Source organism: Hermetia illucens, chromosome 1, assembly GCF_905115235.1.
Source record: "Hermetia illucens chromosome 1, iHerIll2.2.curated.20191125, whole genome shotgun sequence".
Lineage (NCBI taxonomy): Eukaryota > Metazoa > Arthropoda > Insecta > Diptera > Stratiomyidae > Hermetia > Hermetia illucens.
The window spans coordinates 42,568,727-42,592,817 of NC_051849.1; the positions used below are offsets into that span (position 1 = coordinate 42,568,727).

The 24,091-nt window shown below is 45.4% G+C and overlaps 1 protein-coding gene across 6 annotated transcripts in view; it reads right to left on the reverse strand.

Moving 5' to 3' along the window:
- Positions 1-24,091, reverse strand: part of LOC119661367 (diuretic hormone receptor) — a 105,548-nt gene that overhangs the window by 37,505 nt on the left and 43,952 nt on the right. For all 6 annotated transcript variants that reach the window (XR_005250579.1, XM_038070680.1, XM_038070684.1 and 3 more), the window contains exon 2: positions 9,279-9,997. Coding sequence is in view for 5 of the 6 variants with exons in the window: in XM_038070680.1 (XP_037926608.1) it covers positions 9,279-9,437 (159 nt within the window). In the remaining variant the exon portion in view is untranslated. The remainder of the gene's footprint in view (positions 1-9,278; positions 9,998-24,091) is intronic.

Here is a 24,091-nt window from a genome sequence, read left to right on the forward strand (position 1 = left end):
CCCCTATCTTGCAAGGCTGGATAGCTCAAAAGAGGCTTCACTTCGGGCAAACTATCGACAGATCAGCCCTCTGCTGTAAGCGATGCAAAAATTGTTGAAATATGCCCATCAGTTGCACTATCTCTTCATCGACGTCAAGACCGCCTATGATAGTATAACCAAAGTAAAAGTGTACAGGGTCATGAGAGAATTCAGAATCCCAATGAAACTGATAAGACTGACTAGGCTAGGACTAATGTGCAAGGCTAGATAAAACCAGCAGGACCACTCTCAATACATTCAACATGAAAAATCGTCTAAGACAATTCATGCATCCCCTTTAACCTGGCCCTGGAAAAAGTAATCCGCGATGTGGATGTAAATGAAGGAGGCAACATCCTCTTCAAGTTCACCTAACTACTGGCCTATGTTGATGACATTGACGTTATGGGAAGAAGAACCAGAGATGTATAAACTTCCTTCATCCAGTTCGAGCAAGCGTCGCGAGGCAACGTCAGCGCCAAAGAACAAAGAAGCGATAACATCAATCGCAACTTCGAAAATGTTGATAATTTTTTTTATCTAAGGTTGAAAATCATAATCGATAACAGCTATGGCCATTAAATATGCAGCGGTTGTTGGGCAGCAGAACCCATTTAAGCTTACAAAAACTGTTTTGCTCGAAAAGTCTTATCATAGGATCAAAATTCTTACTGCATATAACAATGATCTTATCAGTCATCATATATTCCTCGGAGACATGGGTTCATAGCAAGAAAACTTGCGAAGTCGAGAGAAGAACTCTCTGAAGAATTTTTGGCCTCCTACATGAAGATGGACGCAGCCTACATAACGACGAAATATATGAGTGATACCATGACTGTCAGGTTCTGGATAAAATCCAGACCGGAAAGTCTATAAGGGCAATATCTATAGTAGAAAAAGAAGACGTGGCAGACCCTGCCTCAGAGGGGCACAGGCCACGATGCCAGAGAACCTGTAGGGATATCGAATTGTTGGTGCTCTCTTCAAAACTGGGATGTCTGAAGTTCTTTACTAACGTAGGCCTAGGTATATCGTATATCATCATCATCATCAACGGCGCAACAACCGGTATCCGGTCTAGGCCTGCCAAAAGGAGCCTCGGACAGGATGGGCTTCACGACGACGAACCTGGCAACGACAACGGAATAACGATTTGCGAATTTTCTTATAGAACGCGCTGCCTGTACAGACCGTATGCTGCTGAACAACTAGCCGATACCCTGTTCCAATATAAGGCTGATGTAACAGCGCTGCAAGAGTTGCGCTGCTGGAGAAGAACCCTTACACCATATATTATAGCGGCCATCCAGTAAACCATGTGCTCGGAGTAGGTTTCTTCATCATCATTATCAACGGCGCAAAAATCGATATACGGTCTAGGCCTGCCTTAAGAACTCCAGACATCCCGGTCTTGCGCCGAGGTCCACCAATGCGATATCCCTAAAAGCTGTCTGGCGTTCTGGCCTAAGCCATCGTTCCATCTTAGGCAGGGTCTGCCTCGTCTTCTTTTTCTACCATAGATATTGCCCTTATAGACTTTCGGGGCTGTATTCGTATATGCCTGCAACCTGCCGGGGACCTTACAAGAGGACAGCAGATGTGGTGAATTCTTGCAACGAAAAGTAGAGTTGCGTTCTCTGCAGGGATCATAGCGCGTCTGATGAGACCTTTGCACATACTGGGGGCTCGGGCCGATGTGCAGTCTACAGAGCAGAATTGGAAATGTGTGCATCCTACAGTTCAATATGCACCTAAGTGCAACGAACTGCTCATGGGTTTCTAGCGCAGTTCCCTGCGAAGGATCCAGCTTGATGGTCCCTCATTTACCAGGTGCTGCTGCCATTTGGGATCGGGGCGACAACCCCTTTAGGGTTGCGGTAAACAGCGAATTCGCGATAACGTTTCGGCGCCCTGGTTATGAAAATGGCGAATGGCGAGTTTCGGACAACTTTTCGGCAAGCGACGGGCAATGCATCGCGTCCGAAATATTTGACGCTACTTTTCCATGTATCTCAGCCCGGCAGGCATGGAACGTCGCGAAGGTGAACACCGGTAGATTCGCTGAAGCTTTCCGAACAAGTGAAGTCGCGCTGGAGAGCACTACGCGGGGTGATTGCGATTCCGCTGACATTGACGTAAATTCAGTTATGAATGTGATAACGACAGCTTGCGGAGTTTCCATGCCCAAGACCGCACCGAGACGTAGCAAAACTTCTATTTGAAATAATTAACGCTTGCCTTTTCTTTTCGTTAGTAATATTGATTAATCTTCCAAATACCGACATTTCAAATAGTTTAATCGTTAGAAATGATCGAGCTCTCGTAACTCCGCCGCTTGATATAACGTTTAAACGACTGACAGGAGGCCTGTAGCGTAATGACAGAGTACACATCAGTCAACTGGAGACTCCGCAGTGTGCTAAACAGAAACAAAACTCGTGCCTGGCAGCACCTGTTCGACGAGGTGATACTCGGTTATAAACAGGTAACCCGAAAAATCGAGGTTCTACGGAAACCGAACAGATGGACCGTATTCTACAGGCTCTATCCCATGCACGCGCCGTAAGGGTTGATGACAGCAGCATGGAAGGCGTTGGCGATTGCCCACTGTTTTTGATAAAAGAGATGGAAGAGGCAGTCCTCTCTATGAAAAACAAGAAGGAACTAGGAGCTGATGGTATCTTCCAAGGCGTATATAAGCTATGGCTTCGCTTACCTCAAAGACGACATTTTTCCTTCCCGCTGGAAGGCGGCTGGGTTTGTCTTGATCAGCAAAATGAGAAGGGATCGTCTGTATATCGACCACTTTGCACGGATGATACGGTTCCGTAAGTGAGTAGGGGACGTTGCAGTAAATTTGCTGAAGCGATAAGTGATGCCGGAGAGCTATTCCAAGATAATTCGGTTTTAGAGCAGGGAGTTGCGGATATGGTTCATCAAGTCGTCAAGGTTGACAGGGGATGCTCCTTGTAATATTTGATGTCAGAAATGTTTTTAATTCCGTAAGATGGAAAGATATTCTAGACACACTATACAATTCATTCCAGCTATTTCATATGGATATTGAACGATTATCTGAGAAACCGCTCCCGGAGACTCCAGAGAGTCAGAATTGGATGGAAATCAAGTTTAGGGTAACGCAGCGACTCATAGTAGTGTCCAAACTCTGGAATGCTTCGTATATTAGTTTATTAAGATTCAATATACCAGAGAAGTCGCGCCTGTTGGTTATGTAAATAATCTTGGAGCACTTGTTGCCGGACGTTAAGCAGGCGCAAAGCAGACTTGACATATTGATGTGTCGGGTAAGCGGATGGATAACTCGTCATGGTTTCAATCTTGCGCTGGTAAAAACAGAAGTAATCACCCTGACTAAAAGGAGAATCCCGACCTTGCGTCCTATATCAATCGGCGAGCCAAAGTCAACGGTTGAGTATTTTGAATTAACGCTCGACACAAAATGGGCTTTTCCGAGCAGCGAATAACTCTCAAGAAGTAGGAGAGCTAGTCAATGCCTGACGATTGGTAACAAGGTATTATCTGCCTCGTACATAAAAGGGAGATGTCACGGAGTGCAGCAATTATAAGGCTAGCTGAGTACCATCTATAAGATATTGTCCCCTATCTTGCAAGGCTGGATAGCTCAAAAGAGGCTTCACTTCGGGCAAACTATCGACAGATCAGCCCTCTGCTGTAAGCGATGCAAAAATTGTTGAAATATGCCCATCAGTTGCACTATCTCTTCATCGACGTCAAGACCGCCTATGATAGTATAACCAAAGTAAAAGTGTACAGGGTCATGAGAGAATTCAGAATCCCAATGAAACTGATAAGACTGACTAGGCTAGGACTAATGTGCAAGGCTAGATAAAACCAGCAGGACCACTCTCAATACATTCAACATGAAAAATCGTCTAAGACAATTCATGCATCCCCTTTAACCTGGCCCTGGAAAAAGTAATCCGCGATGTGGATGTAAATGAAGGAGGCAACATCCTCTTCAAGTTCACCTAACTACTGGCCTATGTTGATGACATTGACGTTATGGGAAGAAGAACCAGAGATGTATAAACTTCCTTCATCCAGTTCGAGCAAGCGTCGCGAGGCAACGTCAGCGCCAAAGAACAAAGAAGCGATAACATCAATCGCAACTTCGAAAATGTTGATAATTTTTTTTATCTAAGGTTGAAAATCATAATCGATAACAGCTATGGCCATTAAATATGCAGCGGTTGTTGGGCAGCAGAACCCATTTAAGCTTACAAAAACTGTTTTGCTCGAAAAGTCTTATCATAGGATCAAAATTCTTACTGCATATAACAATGATCTTATCAGTCATCATATATTCCTCGGAGACATGGGTTCATAGCAAGAAAACTTGCGAAGTCGAGAGAAGAACTCTCTGAAGAATTTTTGGCCTCCTACATGAAGATGGACGCAGCCTACATAACGACGAAATATATGAGTGATACCATGACTGTCAGGTTCTGGATAAAATCCAGACCGGAAAGTCTATAAGGGCAATATCTATAGTAGAAAAAGAAGACGTGGCAGACCCTGCCTCAGAGGGGCACAGGCCACGATGCCAGAGAACCTGTAGGGATATCGAATTGTTGGTGCTCTCTTCAAAACTGGGATGTCTGAAGTTCTTTACTAACGTAGGCCTAGGTATATCGTATATCATCATCATCATCAACGGCGCAACAACCGGTATCCGGTCTAGGCCTGCCAAAAGGAGCCTCGGACAGGATGGGCTTCACGACGACGAACCTGGCAACGACAACGGAATAACGATTTGCGAATTTTCTTATAGAACGCGCTGCCTGTACAGACCGTATGCTGCTGAACAACTAGCCGATACCCTGTTCCAATATAAGGCTGATGTAACAGCGCTGCAAGAGTTGCGCTGCTGGAGAAGAACCCTTACACCATATATTATAGCGGCCATCCAGTAAACCATGTGCTCGGAGTAGGTTTCTTCATCATCATTATCAACGGCGCAAAAATCGATATACGGTCTAGGCCTGCCTTAAGAACTCCAGACATCCCGGTCTTGCGCCGAGGTCCACCAATGCGATATCCCTAAAAGCTGTCTGGCGTTCTGGCCTAAGCCATCGTTCCATCTTAGGCAGGGTCTGCCTCGTCTTCTTTTTCTACCATAGATATTGCCCTTATAGACTTTCGGGGCTGGATCATCCTCATCCATACGGATTAAGTGACCCGCCCACCGGATTTGCCTTCATTGATGTGCAGCCCAAAATCTCGCGCCGCCTGCTCGATCTGGATGAAGGCAGTTTGTACTTCTCGGGTGGTTCTTCCCATGATGTCGATATCGTCAGCATAGGCCAGTAGCTAGGTGGACTTAAAGAGGATCGTACCTCTTGCATTTACCTCAGCATTACGGATCATTTTCTCGAGGGCCAGGTTGAAGAGGACACATGATAGGGCATCCCCTTGTCGTAGACCGTTGTTGATGTCGAATGGTCTTGAGAGTGATTCTGCTACTTTCATCTGGCCTCGCACATTGGTTAGGGTCAGCCTAGTCAGTCTTATTAATTTCGTCGGGATACCGAATTTCTCTCCTGGCCGTGTACAGTTTTACCCTGGCTATGCTATCATAGGCGGTTTTCAGTCGATGAATAGATGGTGCAACTGTTGTCCATATTTCAACAGTTTTTCCATCGCTTGCCGCAGAGAGAAAATCTGATCTGTTGCTGATTTGCCTGGAGTGAAGCCTCTTTGGTATGGCCCAATGATGTTCTATCTATCGCCGTAAGGGTGAAAACTTAAGAGAAGTGGTTGCCCGTGGAGAACGTCAACGCACCCTTAGCGAGTGGCAACTTTCTTGGCAAAATGAGCCAAGGGGCAAGTGGACTGCGCGGCTCATCAACAAATTAGACTCATGGTTGAACAGAACGCACGGTGAGATTGATTGCTTCCTTACCCAACTTCTAAGTGAGCATGGGGGTTTTCAGTCATACCTGCACAGGATTGGGAAGGCGCGATCTTCTGATTGTGTATTCTGCAATGGAGTGGCGGATGACGCTGAACACACCTTTTTCTCTTGTGAGAGGTGGGGCGGCCTCCGACAACATTGTCAGAGAGATGCTGAAGAGCGCTGGCTGAAGAAGATTAAACTCGACCGGCGGAGGGATCGGACGGTAAGGGGTTCCCTGAACTAACAACAACCCCCGTCCTCCCCTCCCCCTCCGTTGGTGAAAGGAATTCCCTGACTTGAATGCTCCCAAAGCGGCGAGAGCGGGAGGGCTAGCCCGAAGTAATGTGTCAAACAGTTCCAGGCTAGTTCTCTGATGACAGGGAGGTGTTTAGTTGGTAGTCCGCCAGCGTGCTGTTGCGGGAGTCCAACACTCTGTGCGTAAACGCATTCACCTACCCTACTCCCAAAAAAAAAAATGATGTTCTGGGCGTATGGGGCTATCCGGCCTAGCAAGATAGCGGAGAATCTTATAGATGGTACTCAGCAACGTGATACCTCTATATATCATACATCCCTTGTGTAAAGTACGGAGATGGGAGATTTGCGGGGAGCGTTTACCTATTGCACTGTCTCTAACCTGGTAATGGTGGGTCGCGAGAGTTACCCTTCCTGCTAAGGAGCGCAAAGCTATGTACAAGCGGAAAGGGGGAAGGCTTAAGGGAAGCGGTTGCTCGTGAAGAACGGCAACGTACACTAAATTGGTGGCAACTCTGTTGGCAAAATGGGATCATGAGATGAGATCGTGCATGGTTCATTGGCAAGTTATGTACTTGGCTGAATCGAAATTATGGTGAGACGGACTATTTCCATACCCAGCTTCTAAATGGGTACGGAGGTTTTTCGTCGTACATGCACAAGACTGGGAGTTGGGGATGATGCCAATTACTCCGGGGGATTCATCAAAAAAACTTTATTTAATCACAGGGGAGCTTTCTCCTGGGAGCAGCGCGGACAGATGCAGCTTTGTTGCTGATTACGGTCGGGTTATTTTTGTTCTAAAGAAGACAGAGTTCGACTGGTGGAGGGGATGGATCGCAGTGGGCTCCTTGAACCCTTGCTCCTTTCATTTCCCGTTGGTGAAAGAAATTCCCTGACTTGACAACTGACTAAGGCGGAAGAGCGAAAGTTGTAGTCCGAAGTAATGTGAAAAACGGTTCGACGCTAGTTCTCTGGCGACATGGAACTGTTTAGTTGGTCGTCCCATGACGAACCGGTGGAAGTCCAACTATGTGCGTAAACCCCCATCGGCAGGGCCCCCAAAACCTTCCTGTAGGGCATATGTGGGTTCGAAGTAGATATCTAAGAAAATAATCCAGTTCAGGAGGGCGTAATATGAAGGGCATTTCATGCATGGACTTAAAACACTACATGGATTAGCACAAACACTAAATTAGTTTTTAAGGAGTGCCCAGTATAAATCAAAGTTTATTCCCTTGTCAATTCTCTTCTACCTCTTTTCCTTTTAAGGGACATTTTTTAATGTAACCTACTTTTAAGGTAAACAAAATTGTTATATCGTATCTTAATTTGATTAATTATAGCAACCCGAAAGATTCCCTACACTGTATATGATTGAGAGAATACGAACTGCAACATGTAATGTAACATAAGAAGTGTTTTAAGTCCATTGTCGCCACTTGTTTATTTGCTAATCGGCGAAACTTTAGTATTGACGCTAACAACCCATGGGAAGCTTACATAAAACATTGTAAACAGACTTGACCTTTACATGGCTGTTAATCCGCTGAATGATGGGTGCATAGTCTCATAGGCGCTCCAGAGAAGAATCAAGACGTAGGGCATCTATTCATTCCACTGCATGGGAAAAACCTCCAATTATCTGATATAGCCCAGCCTCTTAATCGTTTCTGAAATCATAAGTATCTTAAAACGCTCTTGGTCCACGTGGAGAAAGTGTTAAAACGGGTGAAAGAGCATATTTGGATCGTTAAATCAAAATCTATAAATAATGGCACATGTGCCGGATTCACTTTCGGATAACCGCACATTTTTTTTGCACTAGGAAACCAACTTAATGGACCAAAATCGAGTCAATTAAATTAAACCGAAAATTCTTTACATCTGTTTACTCAGGAAACGCATTATCTTGGCATGCTGTATTCTATCTAACAAATCAGACGCCCCTCGAAGTGAATTGTAGTCTATGGAGTTCGTCGCTGATATACATCAACGTCTCCCAAGTTAATGAATGTTAAGTGATAGTAGTGTATGCCTTCCCATGAAGCCCGTTTATTGTATGTGGTTCAATTGAATTAAAAAGTCATAAAAGCAAAATAATACAATAACATTTGAATATTAATGTGTAACGAAATATGTGTACATGGCTCGTATAACAATAGATAGTTTTGCTCGGTGTGTATTTGGGAGCATTAGTGCAGTACATGGTTCGCCACTTTTTTCGCACTAGCTGGAACCTATGGCTATCGAATAGAAATGATGGATAACGAACATTGAATTGATATGTTTGCTCGATTATCCCCGGAGATTGGAGATACTGCGGAGTTCCGCTTCCATAATCGGTGACTATTGCTAGCGCATGAGGCGTCACCCACGATAGGAACGCGATGCACTTATGGAGTTGCGTAAATCCGCTGGGCAATTTATAAGGTCAAAAACCTTGACATTGAACTACTTGCTGTTGATAAACAGCGGGGAAGCTACCCTGAATTGAGGAATAATCACTAATGAAAGCGCATTGAGACGATTCATAATTTAAAATTCATCTCACTAGGTTCATGTGGACATATTTCCAAAATTAGGGAATTTCCGACATGAGTGTCAGTCCCACATGGTTCAGTCATGCAACTTCCCCCGTAATTGGTTTTGGTCGAGGTTCAAACAAAAATTAATGTTCCGGTGCAGAGTTACTGGGAAGAAATGTAATTAAATTAGGAGCGCGAAATAATTTCTTATCGTAGTTCATAACGAATTCATTGGATTGCACGAGTCATCCTACTTTCATGTGAGAACCATGAGCGTCTTAAATAATGCAGCAAAAAGCTTGCAATAATGAGCAGGCGAAAATGAGTTTCTATCATTTAGTGGAGTTTCGCTTGGCTCTCGGATTTCAGGTCATTAAATATTTAACTCATTAGCTTCAGGTTCCTGCAGCGTTGCAGAGTCCCACGCTAGAAAAGTAGAATGTGTCTTTGGGTAGTCCAGGCTAGGTGGGAAGGAAATAAGTGAAGACCAAGAGCAAGGAGTATGTCCTTGCCCGTGTCCTTCTTGCCATTACCTGTTCAGTGTCACTGTTCGCCTTCAACAAGCACTCCAACTCGGCACTTGAATTCACAGAATTGAGCCATTCCGCCGATGGATGCTCCGCCACACTCTCGACCGTTTCGAGCTCCAGCTTGGGATTTATCTGTGATGCAGCTTCCACTCGCAGGGACATAAGTTTACCGGGAAAATGGTCTACGGTGCACTTCAACTGTGTAATTAAAACTTTCCACTTTTCACATCACTGGAAATCGAGTTAGTCCAGACGCGACATTCTACATTTGATTCGCATGTTCCTCGTGCGTTAATTGAATCACACTCCAGTGTAGGTCGGCAGGTACTGCTCTACAGGTGCTCTAATTGCATCACTCGCGGAGGACATTCGCGGCACACGCAATTACACTGCACATTGTTCGACTCAACACACCTGGGGGCTCGCACACGCATGGGTCAGCCGTTTCGTCGCCGCTAAGGAGCACTAGCGAATCTTCCGGACGCGGCACTGTCTACCATTACACTACTTATTGCTTAGTACGCCGTGTGCTGATCGCGATATTCTTCTTGATGATAATTAAGAGATAGGCAATAAAGTCCAAAGTGAATCTGTTTGTACACAGCTCGGGGCTCGCTCGCGGAGCTGCGTGCAGGGCTGGTATCAGCGAATGTACTGTACACTGCTTCGCGGCGAACATAAATCACCTGGAAAGTGCTTCGGTCCGGTTAGCGAATCCAACACTGCGATAAGAGGCTTTTTATGTACAAAACACGAAAATTATCATAAAAATTACGACTTTGTCAAAACTTTGTGTACGGGACGTAGTGCTGCGCTAATTTTTACGGAATCTTTGTTTTTTTGTGCTTTCAAATGATGAGTTAGATTCATATTTGCGATCTCTCTAGAGAATGTGGTGGAGGCAATTAATCGTGAACAGTATGGCTGCAATATGTGCGAGTTTTATCGCTGCGCTAATTGTTTTAGCTGTTTGGTCTTCGGTATCTGAAGAAAGCCTGGAAGTGTGTAGGAAGCTTTTGTTTATTTTTCCAAATTCTTTGGACCATAACTTCTAAGGGAAACGCTTTTTATTTTCCCACTAGGTGTATGCAGCATAATTATTTACCGTCTCACAGTAGAATTTATCGACTCTTTCGCTCTTTGATCAGCAGGAACCTATCCCACAGAGAAAAGTTTGATGGAATCAGTGTTAATATAACATACTTTACGTGGTTTGATTCATAAATCTTACAGAACTGTGTGTGCGGATTACGTTTTTTAAAACAACTCCCACTCTTCTAGCACTCTTTCTAGAAAGAAGCACTACCAATTGGACAGGATTATTTTGGCAACCGTTTGTTTAATTCTTTCAAATCACTTTTGATTTGACCTATACAGAGGTACAGAGTAAGTCGACCTAGATCCGTTAAGGGCGTGTAGTATCTATTTCTGACTAATTTCACTATGAACTATCCCAAGCTGAACCGTTTTCGAGATACTCGAGTTTAAATTTTTTTAGCCGATTTTTCAGCTATTAAAATCCTGAAATATCTGACTCTTATTTCCGAGTTGTCACAATCTCGGCAGATGCCGGATTTTACCTAGCACTAGATGCCAAGCGTTTAGGTTCGGACGATCCTACCTACTTAAAAACTAACCGGGCCATGGTGGTAGTGGCCGGTGGTAGGTCAATGGGATTCTCCCAGATTTCCTCGGAACTGTGTGAGAGTCCCAGGACCCCAAGGGAAGTCACGAGGAATTTAGGTAGAATAGCTGACAATATTATGGAAACTACAACCACCTGCTTGAGACGCAAAATTTCTTCGATTTCTTGAGCCAATGGCTCATAGTTCACCTTCTTCTCCATGTATTTCCGTTCGATGTTGCTATTATGGGGCAGATGGCAACATCAATAGACCCGACCCGTCTTGTCAACTAACAGTACGTCAGGCTTCTTATGTAGAGTATGGTCAAGCCGCATGAAAGGGACTCGCCTGCTCTTTGTTGTAAAAATAAGTGCGTAGCGAGTCGACTTGACGATGATGTTGTGCCGCCACGTCAACCACGCCCCTAACTCCGATCTCACGAGGCAGGTTCATCCGCTCCACAGCAGAATTTGGATGATGCATTCGGAATTTGGACATAGTTGTCCGTATCCGCCGCTGGACATTTTCTAGATTGGTCTTTGTCCACGGAAATATTCCGAATGCATAAGCCAGTGAAGGGATAGCGAATACATTCAACGCGCTTATTTTATTCTTCTCCGAGAGATGCTATTGCAGCACCAGCTTTACACGTCGAAGGAATTCCGACAGCAGAGCATTCTTCAGATCACCAACTAGAGCCTGGGTTCGTTGCAGGATTCCTAGGTACTTGTAGAAGTCTGTCTCTGTCATAGCTTCGATATACTCGCATGTAGTCAGGATGTAAGGAAGTTAGTCCGAACACAACGAATAAAACAAATACGTGTCTGCACGCTAAATGTTGATACCCTGACTGGAAACACCGAGGAATTTGCAAGGCGCATTGAAAGAAACTCAATGGTCTGGTACCAAAAGCTGCGACATTGAACGCGAACGCTATAAAAATTGCTATTCAGACACACTCAATATGGTGTTGGCATTGCTATCTCAGAGGGTTTCCGTGATGCCATTAAAGAACGATTTGATGATCGACTGATGAAGCTCACCATTATATGAGCTGATCGCACTATTCATTTCTTCACCGCGTACGCCCCACAGACAGATGGCGAGAAGGATGCCTTCTGGCAACTTCTCGATGAAAAGACTTGTCACGTGCCTGCTGACGATTATATTATCATTGCCGCCGACCTTAATGGTCATGTGGGTGAAAAGGCAGACGGCAACAGGTGCCATAGGGAAAAGGGTTCGGAACGCGCAATGAGGGTGACGAACGTATAATCGTTTTTGCGGACACCCATGACCTTGTACTTATGAATACATGGTTCATCAAATGATTGTCTCATCATCCTACATTTTATAGTGGGAACAGCAAAACGCAATTCGACTATATTCTGATAAGACGCCAACATTTTACCATTGTCACTGATTGCAAAGTCGTTCCCTATAAGACCATCGCACCTCAACATCGGCCGTTGACTGCCGTCCTGCGAATTAAGCCACTGATAAAACAGCGTGAGTAATGCACTGGCCCGCGGCGCATTAAATGGTGGCGATTTGGTGAGAAGAAAGAAGAAACGATCTCATTCATACGATTGCCGACCATTACGAATGTGGAAGAATCATGGAACCAAATGAAAGACACGATCCACGAAGCGGCCTCTGCAACCCTCGGGGTCACCAAGCCGGGTAAGCGGTACATCAACCGAGATACTTGGCTTTGGAATGATGATGTTGAAATGAAGGTTCATGAAAAGAAACGCCTCTACCACAAATTTCTCGACGATAAAGCACCGGCCAATTGGCAAATTTATAATTATATGTCAAGCGGGAAATAAAGAAAGCGGTCGCTGTCACCCGAGCGAACCATTACAAAAATCTTTACGATAAACGATTCATTACGACTTGCTAAAAGCCGTAATGAACGCACATAGGATATCGAGCACTTCTGTTGCGTTGTTGACAAGAACGGTACTTTGCTTACCAACCGTCGAGCCGCCACGGATAGATGGCGAGAATACTTCGAGCGGATTTCAACTGAAAAATTTGCTCATCCTCCACTTCCACAATCATTGCCGACTCATTCGGTTACTCATGGAGAAACACCGTGAGAAGCATCGCCCTTTTTACATTTCATTTCTGGATCTAGAGAAAGCGTTTGATCGTGTGTCACACGAACTCATCTGGTATGTTTTGCGGCAACACTTAGTGCTAGAAGAACTTGTGCGCTGGGTTCAATTGCTCTACCACGATCCGAAAAGTAAAGTTCGAAGTATGGCGAATGCATCAAAGCTGCTTCGTGTCTCTGTTGGTGATCATCAAAGAAGCGCCCTCTCACCACACCTCTTTGTTTTTTTTTATGGGGGATATCCAACCTCCAGCGCCCTATACACTGCTTTATGCAAATGATGTTTTCCTAGCATCACATATCAACTTGTCCAAAAATGGAATGATCGCCTCATACAACACGGTCTCAGATTGAATCTAAACAAAACTGAATTTTTGACGACCGATCCCCATGAACAGGCACAATCATTGAGAGCGGCAGTGATCTGGCCAGATTTGAACGATATAAAATACCCTTGGACTAGAAAACGTGGGAGTAAGTTGCTCCTCGTCTAGTCCGGTCCACCATCAAGTGGATGTGGACTTAGGATCCCACATATCCTAAACAACTACGTAGCTTTAGCCTTAGTCTAGCTTAGACTAAAACAACTGGCGTTTTAGCCCAATATAATTTGCAACCTTGTCGTATTTTTGCGATGATAAAAGGGAGCGTTCTTCCACCTGTTGGCACTTTCGGTCACGCTGCTCCCAGAGCAGAGGTGAGGCAGCGTCTGATGAGTTGCCTCTGCCCTGGACGAAACCGTCAGTCATTTTTGGTTTTTCGGTTATTATTAATATTATTAATCCTTGAGCTACCGACCGAAACAAATGGTAGTTCTTGTCTGGCGAATACGGCGGGTGTGATAATACTTCTCAGCCGAGTATTCACAGTGTTTCCTGGACTGTTTTCGCGACATGCAGCCTTGCATAATAGTGCTGGAAATTGACCTTGTCGTGTCTGCCCTTCCATTCTGATCTAGATGCAACACTTGCTGCGGTAAAGGTCTGCCGTTACTGGTTTGCCAAATTTTAAAACCTCTACTTTTCGGTCCCATCAGATGCACATCAATGTCTCCTTAAAAGGATGTTCCTCTTTGGCTGGGATGTTGATGGAGACCAACGATTTTTTGCGCTCCGGATTGCAATGGTAGATCCACTTTTCGTCACCTGTTACAATCCAATGCAGGAATTGCTTTCTTAGCAAGAAGAAATTTGAAGATTTGCAGACGTCTTCAAATGGCTTTCTTAGACAATTCATATGGTGCCCATTTCTCTTCCTTCTCAATCCTTCCTATGCCTTTTAGGCGATATGCGACGACGACATCATCGGACTTCTTCTTATTCGGTCGTTCATGGTCTTTGTCTTCTTCACTGAAGCTGTTATTTTTGAACTGCTGAAACCATTCAACTTGCGAACTGTTGGAGCATGATCGCCGTATGCTTTTACAAACAGTCAATGGGATTTCGACGCATTTTGCTTCAAGAAAAAATTTTGCAGCAGCATTTCCCGCAAATGACGTGGTACAAACACATAGATAGAGAATAAAGGCAACTGCGTTAGATAGCTGACACATAAGCCTTTCGGATGCAGTATTGCCACATGTGAGGTTCAAATCGGCAACAAAGGTATTGCCGTCTATCCACAATGCGAACAATCATTTTCACATACCTAATACTTGATGACTATCGTTCGCAAGGATGATATCTAAAGCCGGAGGCCTGATATACAGCAACTGTAGCAGTTCGCTCCTCCTGTCCTATACCTTTGTGAAGAGGCATTAGGAGATGGAAGTAAGATTATCGCTTAGTGGCATTAAAAGTGTGCAGTGCCTTCATCCAGATCGAACAGCCGGCGCGAGATCTTGGGCTGCACATCAATGAAGGTAAGACAAACTATATGATGGCAATGTCAACACCAAAAACCAACCAACAAACAACATCAAACCGCACTGATCAAGCCGGAAAATAAAGATAGGTGGCTACAACTTTGAGAACGTTGATAATTTCTCCTATTTAGGGTCGAAAATCACAACCGATAACAGCTACGACGATGAATTCCACGCACGGTTGTTAGCAGTCAATAGAACCTATTTCAGCTTACAAAAACTGTTCAGTCCGAAACGTCTCACCATAGGGTCAAAGCTCTTACTGCACAAGACAATTATTTTGTCAGTCCTTATGTATTCCTCGGAAACTTGGGTTCTTAGCAAGACAAATTGCGAACTCTTGGCCGCATTCGAGACAAGAATACTCCGAAGAATTTGTGGCCTCCTACATAAGGATGGACGAATCCGTAGCCTACATAACATCGAAATTTATGAGCGATACCGTGACCGTCCGATTGTGGATAAAACCCGGCTCAATAGGTTACGGTGGGCGGGTCACGTAATCCGGATGGATGACGACGATCCACCCCGGAAAGTCTATAAGGGCAATACCTATGGTAGAAAAAGAAGACGAGGCAGACCCTGCCTAAGATGGAGCGATGGCGTAGGGCAGAACGCCAGACAGCTTTTAGGGATATCGAATTGGTGGACCTTGGCGCAAAACCGGGATGTCTGGAGTTCCTTATTAAGGCAGGTCTAGACCGGATACCGGTTGTTGCGCCGTTGATGATGAAGATGATGAATGTTTTCAGGACTACATTAGGCAGTCGGGTGTTATTACAGTGTTAGTTTCGATGGACTTTTTGGTAAAGGAGGTAGGCATTTCTGTATGAGAATAGACTATCGTTTTGAGTGGTTCGGTTTTCTCTTGGGTATGCACAGCGCCTTTTCCCTCCAGCACCATCTGCTTCGCATCTTTCATTGCAGCCTATCTTAAGGTAAACCTGCCCAACTGGGTTCCAGATGAACCTACTGCGAGGGTACTTTCCATCATTAGATTCTTTTCTAAGTTGAGCGTTGTAAGTGTATTGTTTATTGACATACGAAACTATCCATCTCAGGTTGAAATTGAATTTTACTTTCTGCCTTTTAAAAATTTCGATTATGCGAGTATTCACCGTTCAAGCCATCTATTGAACTTGCCAGCTATTATCATAGCAGTGTGATTTTTGCGCCTCACACCATTCATTCAGTTCGAGAATCACATTTCTTTTTTGTTTTTTTTTATATATATATGTATATAACTGCCCCTTTTACTTTCAATAAATTTTGAGGTTGCACTTCAAATAAATTTTTCCATGGTGTGGTCTAAAATTCATCACTCAATACCAGCGTGTTTAGCATTATCTAGTATTGTGATTTCCGTTAAGTTTCGCATTTCCAAATCGCCTTTACATAGCCTCTCTGCATCCCTTACCCATAGATTGCTCCTGTAACTGTAACACTTTTTACCAACTCCTATAATATTAGCGTTTGGTATCTAAATTGTCCTTGAGAATGCGTGCTTAGTTTTTACAGCTACAAGTCGATTCCCATACAGGACTTGCGTTGTTACGCTCTTTTAAAGATGATCCTTTTATTCATACCCAGTACTTTTTTAACCTGCATTGTTGATGCTACTGCATCTTACTAGAAATTCATATAGCCTGAAATTACCACCGTTCTAGCCTTTGGTTTGCCTGTGGTTATCGCTGCAAGATATATTGCATTTCCGGGTGGAGCCATATAATGACGCCTTTCCTCATGCTTTTTGATTGCATTTCTTTGAAGTTCTTTAGGTTCAAATCGCTCTCCTAGTACGTTATCAAAATTCCCCTTGGGGAATCTATCTTAGGTCTTCACACTTGGCGAAGATTTTCAGTTTTAAGTAGTTATCCTTTTGTTAAGTAAATATTTCCGCCATCTGCTGCGAAAACTTCTGACTGTTTTTCCCCGGTTTCATTTAATTGTTCTATCAGATTTTTTCTCTGTCTTCTAGACACGACTGATATTACCGCTCAAGTCCGAAATAAGCCACCATCTTCTGCAAGATATATTGCATTTCCGGGTGGAGCCATATAATGACGCCTTTCCTCATGCTTTTTGATTGCATTTCTTTGAAGTTCTTTAGGTTCAAATCGCTCTCCTAGTACGTTATCAAAATTCCCCTTGGGGAATCTATCTTAGGTCTTCACACTTGGCGAAGATTTTCAGTTTTAAGTAGTTATCCTTTTGTTAAGTAAATATTTCCGCCATCTGCTGCGAAAACTTCTGACTGTTTTTCCCCGGTTTCATTTAATTGTTCTATCAGATTTTTTCTCTGTCTTCTAGACACGACTGATATTACCGCTCAAGTCCGAAATAAGCCACCATCTTATGAAAAATGTCGTGTTAACAACAGATAACGTCTCAATTCTTTTACGAAGTAGTTTTGAACCAAGCGCTCAGGTCACATGCAAGAAAGTAAATCTATTTGGTTGCCACTGCTTGGAGATTAATGGTACAACAAAATATTGGTTTATGTAAATTCATTTTGTGGTCATACTTTACACAGATAAAAACCGTAGGCCAGAATTTCATCATCAAGTTCCCTTGTATAAGATATCAAACGGCAATTTGATTAGCAAGTCCAGAAAAGTATATCTCATTCTTAAGAAAGTTGGAAGAATATCTGTATCTAAGCAAATATCTATCACGATCTGTTCGAGTGCACCAAAAATCGTACACACAGTTTATTCACACTCGAATCTACAAGATATGGTTGCTTATCACGAAGAAGGTGCGATATTGAACAGTAGCTTCTGGTTGACGATATTTGGTGGCAATCTTTTGTCCTTGTTTTGCCTTCTTGACTAAATCGGTTATAGCAAATAGTCTACAATAGCGAAAAAAGTCAGACATGTTCTTAGGTTGGAATCCCTCCATTTAGTTCGTTCTTCCTAACAACTTTTTGGGGTCCGGGAATGCGGAAGCACCCCACCGATGTCAGGGTCTACCTCGTTGTCTCTTGCAATAGATACTGCCTTTATAGAATTCCGAGCTAGACTCGTCCTCGTCAATGAGATCAACAGACTAGGCCACAGCAGCTGAGCTTGTTTTTAACCATCACCTCACAGTCACGATATCGATCAAAGATTGGAGGGGCATAATCGTAGAAGTCACTATATAATTTCACTTCAGTTTGAATATTTTCCCAACTGGATTTGTCTTAAAAATTACCTATTACTTTTGAGCAGCTGGGTGTGCGATCATGCCCTGGATCTTCTGGGTGCTGTTGCATATAAGACATTCCATAAAATCATCTACCTAATATCTTCGAATTGGATAAGGAAGTAATTTCAAGTGGGTGTGTTTTTGACCACACTGGATGGGTGTCCCTTATCAGTGTGCAGTGTTCAGTGGTAGACCTCTCGCCTGGAAAGTACAACAGTTTTCGACGTTGACAGGTGTCATGTCCAGTTTGGTGGCACCCTCAACGTTGACTTCTTCATGCCGAGGCTAATGCACTTAATTTACTAGTTACCAGCTGTTTGCTTTCCACCCTTGCTTCAAAGGTCTTCCCAGGTTCTGTGAAAGTTTAGCATGGAAGAACCTATTCACTAGATGCGGAAATACTGAAATATAGTGAACATCCCATCTGCAGGTTACGCGGGGAGTGTTCATAAACTACGTCTGAGAAGACCTGAGGCTCGTTTGAGAGTGGATGCGGGAGGGGTCACTGTAATCCGAATAGTGGTGTAGAACCTAGGATTTTCCGAGTGTAGGTGAGGTAAACTTCAGTAAAGAACTTAATTTGAGCCGGGAAATAGATTCTCCACGTAGATAGTGAGTTGGAAATTGAGAATTTGACAAAGTATTCTCTGTTTGTCGTAAAACACAAACAAAAGGGATACGTATTTCTGGGTTAGCTACCTGCAAATCTTGAATAATCTTATATTATAGAAATAAAAACCACAATTGGAGCTATAATGCTCTATCGGCTACGACCTTTTGGTAATATTTTAAACCAATTTAGCAATAAATTGAAATTTGTATATTTAAAACACAACAAATTTACTTTATTTAACTTTATCACAAGATGCGCGTACAGTACTTGCTCACTTATTGAAATTCGTGTGTACGCCGCCGCGGTTAGAAACAGAAGAGACCGGCTTATTTCCATGCGGTCCTTACTGTCCCAACCAACGGCATTTTTCCACCGCTAATTCTCCACTCCCTTGGTGTGTTCTAAAAATGAGTGAGTGGAGAGTTCCGCGCCATCTACCCGTCCGTATCCGCAACATTCGAAATAAATTTCGAATGTTGCAGATCCTGCCGCGCCACATCACTCCGCCCCCAGACGAAACTTAGGGGGTTTCGGCGACGGATCCCGGAACTTCGTTCCCCGTTAATCCACAAAGCGGACACGACGCTGCTTCGGGGCGCACACGGGTTTCAGCCTGGACAAAGAGACCGCCTTTTTGTGACCACCGATCTCGAGCTGGAAGAAATGTTCTCCCCTCTCGAGAACGCGGTACGGGCCCTCATAGGGAGGCTGCAGCGGCTTCCGGACGGAATCCGTCCTGATCAGCACGTACGTGCATGTGTCCAGTTCCTTGGGCGAACAAGCAGGTATGGACGAGTCGAGTGGGTGGTGGCGCTTTGATGCGTCGGAGATTGTCCCTCAGCAGACGCACCAACCCCGACTCCGTGAGACCCGATCTCTTGTCGAAGACCGGATCGCTCGGGAGTCTTGGGTTCTCCCCGTATACCAGCTCCGCGGGGCTGGCAGCAAATTCCTCTCGGCGGGTTGTACGAAGGCCGAGTAGGACGAGAGGCAAGACTTGAGTCCAGGACGGATCGTCGCGTGCCATAATGGCGGCTTTCAGCGTCCGGTGCCAACGTTCCAGCATCCCATTGGATTGCGGGTGGTATGCCGTAGTCCGCTGGCGTTTAAAACCCAGGAGTTTGCCTAACTCCGAGAAAAGGGTGGATTCAAATTGCATTCCCTGGTCAGTGATGACCACTGCAGGGACGCCAAAGCGAGGTATCCACTCTCGGCAGAGGGCTTCGGCACAAGATTGCGCCGTAATGTCTTTCAGAGGTATTGCCTCAGGCCACCGCGTGAACCTGTCGATGATTGTGAGGCAATACTTGTAACCGTGCGAGTCTCGCAAAGGCCCTATTATGTCGAGGTGTATCGTGTGGAAACGCTTGGAAGTGCGGGGGAATGAGCCCACTTCTTTCCTTACATGCCTGGAGACTTTACACTTTTGGCATGCGATGCACTCTCTGGCCTAGGAGAGGCCTAGGCCCTTGTTCATGGAGGGCCAGAAGTATTTGCCGGTGACTAACCGGTTTGTTGTCCTGATGCCGGAATGCGCCGGAAGTCGTGAACTGCGTGGAACACTTCTTTGCGAAATGTGGCCGGAATGTATGGCCGAGGTCCCTTTTCCGAGTCTTCGCAGCAGAGCGAGAGGTTTGAGCCGCAGATGGGCAACTCCCGAAATTTGTATTTGGGGTTGGACTTGAGGCTCTGAAGTGCTGCGTCATCCTCCTGCGCCTTGGCAATAGCCGAGAAATCGAGTGAGGCGGGGATGTTAACCTCGGAGACACGAGACAAAGCGTCAGCAACTATGTTGTCCTTGCCGGACACGTGCTGGATGTCTGACGTAAACTGGCTGATGAAGCTCAGGTGTCGAAGCTGACGAGAGAACGCTTTGTCAGGCTTTTGTTTCAAAGCATACGAGAGAGGCTTATGGTCCGTGAACACTGTGAACGGCCTGCCTTCTAGGGAGAAACGGAAGTATTTGATGCTTAAGTACGCGGCGAGCAGTTCGCGATCGTAGGTACTGTAGTTCCGTTGAGCGGGATTCAACTGTTTCGAGAAGAAGCTCAACGGCTGCCAAACTTGATCCACCTTTTGGTGAAGGGCAGCACCTACTGCGATGTCAGAGGCATCAACAAAAATGGCTAGGGGTGCATCTTGCTGAGGAAATGCCAAAAGTGTAGCATCGGCCAGTTGCTGTCGGGATTTATTGAACGCGCGGACAGCCTCTTCAGACCACACAATCTCTCGTGTGTCTTTTGTTTTGGGGCCAGACAAGTACGCGTTCAAAACGGACTGGTGATGGGCGGCCTTGGGCAGGAAACGACGCTAAAAGTTTAGCATGCCCAAGAACCTCCTCAACTCCCTCACTGTTTTTGGACGCGGGAAGCTTGTGATTGCTTGCACCTTGTCTGGGTCGGGCTGTATTCCTTCAGAGGAAATGGAGTGGCCGAGGAATCTCACCTGTTGTTGAAGGAATTTGCATTTCTCAACGTTTAGGACTAAACCGGCCTCAAGGAGACGTTGAAAAATGCACTCGAGATGGGCTAAGTGCTCAGACTCAGTGGAAGAAGCGACCAAAACATCATCCAAATAGACGAAACAGAAATCGAGGTTTCGCAGGACTGAGTGAATGAACCTTTGAAAGGTTTGCGCCGCATTGCACAATCCGAAAGTCATTCGGGTGAACTCGAAGAGTCCAAAGGGTGTGCATATTGCCGTCTTTGGAATGTCTTCAGGAGCTACTGGGATTTGGTGGTATACCTTGGCTAAGTCCAAGGTCGAAAAGGTGCGGCAATTCGCGAGGTGATGCGGAAAGTCGTGGATGAGTGGAATCGGATATCGGTCAGGAACAGTCTGTGCGTTTAGCCTTCTGTAATCCCCACAGGGACGCCATTCGCCATTTGGCTTAGGGACCATATGTAAAGGGGAAGACCAACAGCTGTTTGAGGGTCTGCAGATACCCTGTTGAACAAGTTGTTCAAATTCTTTCCGCGCGATAGCCAGTTTTTGGGGTGGTAGAGGACGCACCTTCGAGAAAATCGGGGAACCACTGGTTTCGAGAGACTACACACGGTAGTAATCTGGCTGAACTTTTGGAGGAGTGTCCGAACACGAGAGTCGGAGATGTCTTCCAAAAGAACGGAAAGGTTATTGTCAGCGTGAGATACCATTTGGCCCGACGAATTAAGGTTGGTTGTGGGGTCTATAAGGGACTTATTTTGCAAGTCCACCAGCAACCCATAGTGACACAAGAAGTCTGCGCCTAATATGGGGAAGCTGACATCCGCCAGGATGAAACGCCACGAAAACGTCCTACGCAAGCCAAGACTCACGTCCACTTGCCTGTACCCGTATGTATTGATGCGGGAGGAATTTGCTGCCGCCAGTTTGAGGGGTTGTGGATATAGTCGATGGTGCCGGGGTACGGGAAGAACCGAAACCTCCGCACCCGTGTCGACGAGGTAGTTGCGCCTGCTGAGGGGGTCGAAAATTGTTAGGCGACGTGGCGCTGCGCTCTGGGTGGCCGTCGCCAAGACCCCCGCGGACCTAGTTTTTTGCGGTAGGCGCGAATTTACAAGGTAGCGTACATCTTGTCGCTTTATCACCGAATCTCAGATGGTACCAGCAAATACCTTTGTCCGCAGGCTGTCTTGACGACCTGCTACCCGAACGCCCTTTTCATGTGGCAGACCGTGAGCGAGCTCGCGATCTGGCACTCGAACGCGGAGCGTCCAACGTCGCCAGCATCTCGGCCACGCTGGCTGTTAAAGCAGCTATTTCGCGCCTTAAGTTGCTCACCTCATCCGACTGTGGTTGAACGGCCGCTATGGTTGGGCGAACGTACACCTCCTGTACCTGGTCGGCCGTGGCTGCCAGTTCCTCCAAGGAACCGAAAACGCAAGCTAGAATCACCTGGGTGCCCTCCGGAAGCCGTCGCAGCCAGAGCGACTTGATAAGGCGTCGCCAATCTTGCTCCCACCCAATTGCCTCATTTCGCGAAGCAATTGGCTGGGAGTTCGATCACCCAACGTTAAACCCGCCAGCAAGTGGTCTAATTTTGCCGACTCGCTTGCCGACAGGCACCTGATCAACTAACTCTTGAGCTGCGTGTATGATGCCGACTTCACTACGTCCGACACCATAAGAATGGACTCTTCGTCCAGGCCGACCACCGCGTAGTTGAAACGGGTCGCGTCCGATGTGATGCCGGACATTTGGAACTGCGCTTCCAAACGCACGGACCACAGCTCCGGGTTCCGTCTTCAAAACGGAGGAACGCGTACGGCGAGGGCGGTCACTTGCGGGTCCGATGGGCCTGCCGCGTCTTTGCTGTCAAACGACATCTTGTTTAACGAAAAGTACGAGTTTGTAATGCCGACGCGGTGAATTTATAATGAAACGCGGTGAATTTTACTCCGACACGGCAGGCCGCACCCACAAATGCACGCACGAACAGAGAAAATGACGACCGAAGCGGACGCTCTCCAGCGCAGACCGAAAACACCACCAAGGAAACGGAGAACGGAGAACAGAAGAGACCGGCTTATTTCCATGCGGTCCTTACTGTCCCAACCAACCAACCCTTGGTGCGTTCTAAAAATGAGTGAGTGGAGAGTTCCGCGCCATCTACCCGTCCGCATCCGCAACATTCGAAATAAATTTCGAATGTTGCAGATCCTGCCGCGCCCCAACCTCTTGTAATCGTTAACGGACATTAATTAGATTCTAGAATGTGAGTGCCTACCTCGGTAACGGAAGGAGGTTACCAAAATGCTCGCCTTCGCCAATTTCCGGCAGTACATATTAAACATTTTTTGACGAAGCGAAGCAATATGGTTGGATGCTTGAGATACTATGATCAACAGGTACACTATAACCAGTAAAAGGGGCACAATAGTTCTTCAAGGACGCGGTGCGACTTTCCCTTAACAAAATAATAATAATAAATATGGTTGGATTCTGGAGAACATTAATCTAACCTGAAACAATTTGCTTCTTTGGAATCAGACATAATACTGGCTCCGAATTTGAGAATGACGAGCAGTTCGATAGTATACAGTCACGTACCCACGGAAATTTCGCATATAGTGAAGAAGGACGTTTTCCATGAGCAATTGAATGCAGGCCAGGAGAGACTTCTTAAAAGTGTGGTCGTCAGCTGGGATATGTGAAGTGTAGGAACACAGTCTTGGATACGGTAATGAAAATGGTGACAGGTTTATGGATTTCTACAGTTCTCACCATTTCGTCATTGACAGCATATCGTTCGAGCACAGCGACTGCCATAAGGTCATTTGGGTTTCTTTTAAGTGAGGCGCGGACATCAACCACGAGCGGGATCGTTACTTGATAGTTACTTACTTATGAAACATCCAGAACGGGGTTTATTTATCTTCTCTTCTACTTCTTCAATAC